The 9,458-nt window shown below is 47.4% G+C and overlaps 1 protein-coding gene across 3 annotated transcripts in view; it reads right to left on the bottom strand.

The window, feature by feature from the left end:
• The window catches only part of FOXO3 (forkhead box O3), a 110,409-nt gene extending 107,603 nt beyond the window's left edge, over window positions 1-2,806 (bottom strand). Inside the window, exon 1 of one of the 3 annotated variants that reach the window (XR_014562251.1) lies at window positions 527-2,563. Coding sequence is in view for 2 of the 3 variants with exons in the window: in XM_083731277.1 (XP_083587403.1) it covers window positions 527-1,111 (585 nt within the window). In the remaining variant the exon portion in view is untranslated. Of the gene's footprint in view, window positions 1-526 lie in introns of all 3 variants that reach the window. The other 2 variants (XM_083731277.1, XM_083731276.1) reach the window with 2 other exon arrangements.
• Between the last annotated feature and the right edge of the window lie 6,652 nt (window positions 2,807-9,458).

The following is a 9,458-nucleotide window of genomic DNA, read 5'->3' as shown; positions in this document are numbered from 1 at the left end:
GACCACGAAAAACCAGTTCAAGTGTATGTCAGAGAACTCAAGTTTTGTCGGGTCAAAAACGGAGTCAAATACTGTACACCCTACTCTCACAAAGTCACTTGTAACACTGAACTAAAACCAGTTCCTCCCCCCAACACTCGTGAACCACTTTTTTCCACCGTCAGAAACCACGGCGGCATTTTTGTTCTGTTTTTTGAGAGCTTTAAGAGAGTAGGAATTTTCCCGCCCTTTCAATGCGTCCTGAGGGGAGGTTCAGCGCTAGCGCTTGTTATGGCTGGGAAACAAACGGAGATAGAGAGGGGTGGTCGTTTTTCTGCACTAATTAACACAGAAGATCGTACCGTGCGGATCATGCAATGGAGTTTGGGGTGGGGGTGGTTTGCCTTCAGATAGATCCATTCCGACCCACTACTTTGAGGAAAAGTAAAAAAGGAATACGAGACTGTGACCCACACAGGAGATCCCGTTCGCACAACCACCCGCCCGGCCGACCACCAACTTTCCTCCCCGCCCGCCGCGCGCTCACCTTCCAGCCGGCCGAGCTGTTGCTGTCGCCCTTATCCTTGAAGTAGGGCACGCAGCGCACCATCCACTCGTAGATCTGCGAGAGGGTGAGGCGCTTCTCCGGGGAGCTCTCGATGGCGCGAGTGATCAGGTCCGCGTAGGACAAGTTCCCCCACGCGTTTCGGCGGGACGAGCATTTCCTCGGCGCCGCCGCCGCCCCGCTCGCCCCCGGCTGCTGCGGCTGCTGCCCTCCGCTCGGCGCCCTGGCGCCCTGGCCGGACCCGTCGCCGGACAGCCCCGAGAAAGGCGCCAGCAGGCGGGCCGTGTCCTCCGGGGCCAGCGCCTCGCCGCCGCCGCTAGGGACGGCGTCTCCGACGGCCATGGCCGAGCTGCCCCCTTGCTCCTCGTCGTCGACGTCGTCGTCCTCCTCGGGGATCATGGAGGCGGCGTCGGCGCCCGCTTCCCCCGCGGGCTTGGCCGGGCTCGCCTGCAGCTCAGGCCTCTGCAGGGGCCACGTACAGGAGCGCGGGCGGCTCTGGGGCTCGAACTCGGGGTCCAGGTCCACGTCCACGGGGGACAAGGGGGCGGGGGGAGACGCCTCTGCCATCTTGGCCTCTCCCCCGCTCGGGAGGCTGCTCTGCCTGCCTGCCGATCCGCTGCCAAGTGGGGATGTCAGGGGAGAGGAGCCCGATCCACACCTCGGCCGTCCCTCCTCCTCCTCCTCCGCTGCCTCCTCCTCCTCTCGCACCTCCTAGTAGCAGCGATCAGCGAGGTTGTACAAACATGCCACGCTCCATTAAAGGTCCGGCCGCCTCCTTTTCACCCCGCCACCTCTCCTTCCCTACCGCCAGCAACAACAACCAATAAAATCAATCGGGAAAAAGAAACGATCAGGTGGTCAAGCCGGCTCCAGGTGCGTCCTCTTCCTCCGGATCCTGAGGAGCGCCGATTTTGCAAGAAACAGCCCCCCCCCCAAAAAAAAACACCCAACCCTTGCAGAGTGGGAAAGCAAATCTCCGCGGCGGCGCGCCCGTGTGTTTGTTTATCTTTCACCCCGTGCAGGATTGCTCCAATAGCATCTCGCGGTATGCATTAAAGAGACCACTTCCCGCGGGCTCTCTCCCCCTCCGCACGCCTAAAAATAAAGAGAGAGCCACGAGTCTCTTCTTGCTTGTTGCTCTGGCGGGCGCTTTCTGTTCGGCTCCAGGAGTCCTTCTCCGCCGCTGACTTCGAAACAGCTTAGCTGGGAAACTGAAGTCTTAAAACGCACCCGATCGCGTCTGCTCCATTCCTCTTCCCCGCCCCACAAAAAAGCAAAAAAAAAACCCCAAAAAGGGGGCGCAGAGGGGGAAAACAACAACACTGGGAAACTCACGCTCTGCTGTGGTTTTTTAAAAATCCGAATCTTCAACGTGGGGGAAAGAGAGAGGGAAAGAGAGCGAGGACTCGGGATCCAAGGCAAGTCAAATTGCCGGTCTTCCAACAGGTCCAGAAGCCCGGAGTCCTCGTCCTTTAGGGCTGCCAAGGTTTTCGTTCCAGTATCCGCACCACCCCGCTCATCACCTCCTCGCTCCTGCTGCTGCCATCTTGACAGTTTCCCCTCTTTCACTCAAGTCATTTAAACAAGCCTTGGCGAAAAGGCAGAGCGGGAGGTCACGCAGGCGGAGGGAGGGAGAGGGAGGGACGGAGGGACGAAGGAGCGAGCGGCAGGTTCCAAGCAGCGGCGAGCAGCTCGGACGGCGGAAAATCCAGGTCGGAATTCACAGGAGGAGGAGAAAGACGCAGCGTCGCTGCTGCTGCATGGCTCCTGCTAGCACTGTTCCTCCAGCTCGTCTCGCCTTAGGCAGAGGAAGAAGGCTTTAAAACAAAGCGACGCGGATGATCCCCCTGCCTGGAAGAAGCGCAGGAGGAGGAGGAGGAGGCGCCACTGCTGTCGGGGACGAAGGGCGCCTCTGCAGCTCGCGCGAGCAGCCCGCCGCCCTCCGCTCTGCTGACTTCCACATTCCTTCTCCTAACAACCAGCGGCGGCAACACAAAGTTATAGACACACGCAGGGAGCCTCAACCTAACCCGGTAGCAGCAGCCTGGGCGCCACCCACCAAGTGGGAAGGCCTTGAGTCGTCGGCGGGAGGGGCGAGCGAGCTGCCAGCGCCGCCAGTGCAAGGCTGGCTATCTGGAGGCATCTCAGCCAACAGGCGCGCTCGGTCGCCTGCCTTTAACCCTTGGAAAAACGCATCGCTGTTAAAAATCAGCAAATGGAGCCATTCATGGAGGAGCAGGGATTTAAAGAAACAATGCATTAATAAAGAGGTGTGTCTTAGGAGATCTGGGTTGTGTTTGTTACTACGTGTTACCTTAGCTTTTGTTTTGTTTTGTTTTGTTGGAACAACGTTTCCCCTCGTTTTGTTTACTGCCTTCGCCCTCAATCTTTCCCTTCCACTCAGGCCTCTTACCTTTAAAGCAGAGCTTAGAAAACACAGAAGTTGTGTGGGCACCTGCTGACCACTTTTTCATGCGCTGGAAGGTTGGGGACAATCTTTGCAGTTCTCTGTTGTTTTACTACAAAACATGTGGGTGGGTTGGAAACACAACAACGCCTTTTCTTTTACAAAGCAGTAGCCGTTGGAGTTTTCTGCAGTGATGCTGGAGTTTCTGCCGCAAAGGTGCCAACTAAGGCAATCCTTCTGGCAGTTCAAGCTAAGGCTAATGTTTGAAAATTCAAAAGTAACCATCAAATTTAGCTAACAGAAGCGTATTTTAATTTTCACACTTTTTTAAATTGAGAGGAATTTAGACATGTTTAGATGTGTCTTACACCATACCATTAATTTTAGTGAGTGAGAACTATACATGTGCTCTGTTGTCCAACTGAAACAGATGGGTGTAAAAATGCCTTATTTTGATATACATGTACATGTGATTTTTCTTTGGCCAGAACCAAGTAAGAGTTGGGCCTTTACCTTTCTTTATTGGGATCCTTAAGTAAATAGCACCATCAGGTTGCAACATTATGTATGTGTTTTGGCCCAGATTCAGAATTCCCATGAAGAACTTTTCACCACTGTTTATTCTAGATAACACAATATCAGCAATTGACTGCAAGATCTTGGACTACATTTATGTAACACTCAAGTATCCAGATAGAATGGGTTGAAGTAATGTGGGGAAATAATAGATTTTTTTAATGACTTCATTCCCATGCATACTTATTTCCAAGTGAACTGGGCAGCATTTTCTTACAGTGGTTTATATATAATTTCAGGATCCAGCTGGATGATATTGGTTTTAATATATTATTCAGCAGAAACAGTCACTGCACCCTTTACAATGATTCTGAACGTTTCATTTCAAGTAATTTGGTAGTTATAAATTGACATCACTTCCTTACACTGTACAATATGAACTAGATTGGAAATTAACAGCGCTTTCTTACATTTTAAAAGTCTCATCCCCTCCCTGATGTTTATTCCGAAAGTGCTCTGTTTAAACACTACCTTGTTTAAATAGTGGAGAGGCTGTGAAAGAGTCAACATTTCATTCAAACAGATAAAGGGTTCACTTTATCCAGGACTGACTGTTCAGTTAATTCCCATACAGTCTCGAATTTGTAACTGATAATTGATCTTGCATCACGTTTCATTAGCTACTAATAATTTGCATACCCCCCCCAACTTCTGTGTATATATGCACATTTAGAATTACGGCCCAGGTACTAACTATTGATTGACAACTTTAAGGTCCCCCCCTCCTCTCCCCCACATGATTCTTCATCCATTAACAGCACTTGGACCAGACTCCCCTTCTTCTTTCTTTTTAATTCAATCTTTATTGGTTTAAAATTAACACATACATACACACACAAAAAACTTAGAAAAAGAAAACAGAACAAAAGAACCACAATACATCTCTTAAAAAAAGAAATAGAAAAATACATTGCGAATACACAGAAATATTCCAGCCATCAACTCCCAACAGCCTTTCAGATAGAGGACTCCATCTAATACAGGACCATCCTCTATAAGGCAGAACATGTGGCTACTTTGACACTGATATAAATAGGGACTATGGTGAATGCGGAGGAATCCCATTCTATATGCATATCAGAGCTAACTTATGGAGGTGGGGGCAGTATTACAATGTGGATATTTTGTGTATCCCAGAGGCATCTGGTTGGGCAGTTTGGGAAACAGGATACTGGAGCAGAACCATGTGTTTACCTGGCCAAGACATGACATCACTTAAGATGTCAGATAAAGGGGCAGAAAGGCATGGTTTGAGACACAAGCCTTTCAGGCAAGAGGTTCCCCATACCTGAGATAGCTCTTCAGACAGATTCAGCAAGGTTCATTTATATGTTCTTAAACTACTCTCCACTGGAAAAGCTTTGTCCATAGGCCCAGTCCAAACTGCTTTGCTCTCTGTAGCCTCAGTGACATCAAATGCAAACACAAGCAAAATCTAGCACAGGGTCCCAGGATACCACCTCCTTCCTATGCTTTTCCTTTGTATCACTAACACCTTAACCCTACTTTTCACAGAACTTGTCCAGTTTCAAATCAAAATTTAAATATATTTAGGATTTATCACATTTCTTATTATTTTCATTTGGGCCCACAGTTGTGGTCTTAAAAGGGTTTTTCAGATGGAGCCCAGGGTTACGGATAAAGGGTTCTCAGACTTTCATTCTAATTAAATGTATTTTGTAAAGACAGAATGGGTTTTTTTTTCCACATTTAGGACCTCATACACTCTCATATTTGGGGCTGATAAGGAATTTTCTACCAAGATATATTGGCAGGGTTTAAAAAAGAAACAAAAAGCTAGGGTTGCCATATTTCAAAAAGGGGAAATCCAGACACAAAATCTGGAGGGTTTTTTTTTTTTTTTTGCAAAGTTGTTGAACTCTATTTTTTGGGAAATTCGTAACAAAATCTGCACTGATATGGGCTGCCATATGCCTGGATTTCCCAGACATTTTAACCAAATTCTGCCTGGATGCTATTTTTGGCGGGGGAGTCCTGGATACTGTATGTCCAAGAAATTCTGGACATATAGCAGTCCTTTAAAAAGCAAAACAAAACCTCTACTCCCTGTAGGATATGGCTTTGCTCAGTTTGCCTGAGCCACCTGGAGCAATTTGCTCCACTATTACTGCAAGCAGGTATCCTGAGGCTTCAGTTGCAGTGGAACACTGTGCTCTTCATGGATCTCTCAAGTCTCATTTGTGGAACCCCACTTTGCCCTGGGACACCTGGGAACATGAGCCTGCAGTTCTATTGTTTTTCTGTAGTTAGGATTTGATACTTTCCACTTTATTATCTCCCTTTATCTCTCAGGGCTGTTGACTCTGGAACTAACCTAGCAATTACCAAATGAAGACTATCCAAATAATTTTATGTGTTACATTCAGGGCAGACTGCAACACTTGGAACCCACCAAGCCAGTTGCCAAAGTACTTATCCATCACTGTGTGTGAATTTGAAAGTGTGTGCGTGTGTGTGTGCGCGCACACACACACAAAACCAGCCAGGGTGGTTTTAAACCAGTCAAGTGGCAATTCTGGTTACCCATTGCCATATTCACATTTAGAGACTATAAATTCAAAGCTCTTTGTTCAAAGTTCTTTGAACAACAGTCCTTGTTGCAGGATTACTACTGTTCTAGTCATACTAGCATCATTTCAATAAATATATCCATTTCCAGTTTCTCTTCTTATACTGAAAAGGCCTAGTCCATCATTTCTTTATATGGAATGCAGGTCAGATATAAGCATACAAAGTACCCATTCTTTAATTCCACAAAAAATTGAGAAAATTTTAAAGAACTAATGGTTTCACAGTTGTAAGAAGGTTAGGTTGTTTCATTTTGGGTCAGGGATAGAGAACCTCTGCTTCCACCCCCGAGATGATGTTCTAGTCCAATTGCCATAGACAATGGTGAGGGATGATGAGTTGAAATCTAACAACATCTGAAGGGTTGTAAGTTCCCCATCCCTGCTCTAGAAATATATTGAGGTTTTTTTGTTGTGTTTATATTTTATTATTCCTTCCAAAGAATCCTGGGAGTGATAGTTTGGAGGGGCAGCAACAAATATTCTAGCCCCATATCATTAAACTATAGTACTTGTGGCTCTCTGGGAAGATGGAATAACTTGATCAACTTTCAGTCTATGGTAGGTTATGTCCACAGTGTAGAGGCAGGATTAAACAGGTTATTTCAGTGCAGAGCTCAGAGGCCATTCTCATTTCCTGCCTTGGATTGTGTTATATTTTGACTAAAACAAAGAAAAAAATTTCCCAATAGGACAGGTTGATCTATGTGTAAAGAAGAAGTAGAACAGAGCCACTGAACAAAAATGACTTTAATAAAACTGTCCATCCTAGGAGGAATTGAAAAGACTGGGGCTATTGATCTTCAAACAAAGATGAGTAAGAAGATACATGACGTGGGCATACAAATAATGAATGGGATCAAAAAGATAGGTAAGGAAACCTCTATTCACTCTTCGGTGCTACAAAAACAACAGGACAATAAATGTGAAAGATGAGCAACTATGAAAAGATGTCCACATGATATGAGGAAATGTGCCCCACACCTCATATCTTTGAATTGTCGTACTCATTGTCCCTAAAATATCACTGGTGCTGTTTACTGGGAGTCAAACAAAATTCAATATTGATGTGAAAATATTATTGTGTCTGCCTGTTGGCAGATATCTGGCTCCAGGTATTATTGAAAGATGGGCTGTTGAGTGAGGCTGCTTCCTTAATGGGTACAACAACAATTATAATATTGGAGGCTTTGGTATTATGCTGCACAAGTGACAGAAACTCAGCAGGTTTAGCTTTCCCATGAATTTGCAATGCCTGGCAATGCTGTCCCTGTTAAATTGCATAATTGTTAAAGGGGTAAAACCTAGGGGCTTTTTTTTTTTTTTAAGGAAAAGGTGAAAACCACTGCAACATACCACCAAGGATCTATAGCCCACCCTGGATAATGGCACTCCTCTTTTGTAAGATGGGGTGGTAGCCTTGCTTACATTGTTTACAGTCAGATGCCACAACAAAACCAGATGCCAACTCTGTCCCCTTATCTACTGAAGCAACACAAGTGCAAGACCTAATGAACAATGTTAGCCAAACCACTGAGGGTTAATTTACCCACTCATTATCTTCCAATGTGGCATAGATGCTGCCCTTCTACATTCTACCTAAGGCCTATTTTCTGTGCACAAGAGTAAATAGACACAACCCTGACAACAGGCTACTCTGCCCTGACCTAAAGATGGCCATTCTTCAACAAAGGACCTTCAAGGGGAGAGAGCAGTGTGAAACAGATGGATTACAAATTATCATGTGTTTCAATGCTAATATCCATGGATTGAATCAGGGTAAGAGGGTTCATATAACAATTAGTTCACCATAAGGACATAAGAAGAGCCTGCTGGATCAGGTCAGTGGCTCATCTGGTCCAACAGCCTGTTCTTACAACCAGATGCCTGTGGGAAGCCTGCAAGTAGGCCTTGAGTGCAAGAGCACTCTTCCCTCTTACAGTTTCCAGGAATTGCTCTTCAGAAGCATGCAGCTGCTGATCACGGAGGGAGAGCAGAGCCAACCATGTTATTTATTTTATCACCTGCCCTGCTTTGTGAATAGTCACTGCAAATGAGTCAAGGGGAGGCCTCAGGTGGTAGGATCTACAGGGCCAGCAGATCCTGGTGTAGATCTTTGTTCAGGGCCGGCCCACCCATGAGGCAAGGTGAGGTGTCTGCCTTAGATGGGAGGATTCACCAGGACAGCAAATCTCAATGACAGTCTTTCCCACCCCCTTGTTCCTGATGTAGATCTTCCCCCACCCCTTCTTCCCTGGTGAGGAGGGATGTGCCATTTTTGGATCTTCCTCAGGTGCCCAAATGTCTTGGGCCAGCCCTAGTCCTATTATAGTTGTTAATCTTTAAGGCACCACAAGACTCTTCTGTATTTGCTACAACACAGCTACCCATTCAGAAGATGCAGAGGTGGTCTTTCCAGGTTGTAGAAAGAAAATCATTTGGCATTACAACATAAAGCAGTATTTTACATTTGATTTTTGTAGCAGGCCCTGGAGCTATAATTGGACAGAACTGCCCTCAGTCCCAGCCTGCAGGGTGAGGGATGATAGATGTCCTCCAGTGCCTGGTGGGAAGCTGCAGATTCCCCATCCCTAGTCTGAATGAACTGCCCAAGCAGTGTGTCACCTAAAGCATTTACATGGCTGGGAAGAGACTAGGACTGAGGATACACGCATTCTGTTCCTTGCCTTGTTGGTGACACCCTTTGTGACCTTGCATAAGCGACACAACCGGTTTCTGCATCAGTTTGTCCATAGGTAAATAGGGATAATGACACATAATGAACCCCTAATTGCAGCGTGATTATTAGTTATTTGCACCTCGCGTGATCCAAGCGCAGACATTTTTGCAAGAGTTTAACCAGCCTGCTTTGCTTAGGTAATGCGAAACGGGCAAATTAAAGCGTCCCCTGAAAGCTTAGCAACACGGCTTGCAGCAGCCCGCGCGGGAGGACTGCCTGCACAACAGACGAACCATCGCGCCATCTCCGCGTTATAGGTCAGCGGTATTTCTAAGGGCTCCTTGCGGAAACGATCATTGGCGGAGCGGTAATTTGAAGGACCAATCTGGCTCTCTCTGCGCCTCCTCCTGTTACTAGCCCTCTAACTTTCTTCCGCTGGTGCAAACACGGCGACGGGACCACCGAGGGAGGCGCAAAACGGCGCCCCTCTCGGCGCTGCTGAGCCAGCGCGCCCGGGGAAGGCGCAAAGGTCAGCGGGCGACCTTCCGCCCTGGAGGGGTGTTGCCCCCACCCCGCCTGTCCCCCAATAGCGCTCCGCAGCAGAGGAACCCGCTGGGTCGCTCCCCTTCATTCAGCGCCCGTGCGCTGTCGACAGCGCCTTCT

The sequence above is a fragment of the Podarcis gaigeae genome, assembly GCF_964106915.1.
Source record: "Podarcis gaigeae genome assembly, chromosome: 3".
Lineage (NCBI taxonomy): Eukaryota > Metazoa > Chordata > Lepidosauria > Squamata > Lacertidae > Podarcis > Podarcis gaigeae.
Note: the sequence above shows the minus strand (reverse complement) of the source record. Positions and strands in the feature narration are given on the sequence as shown.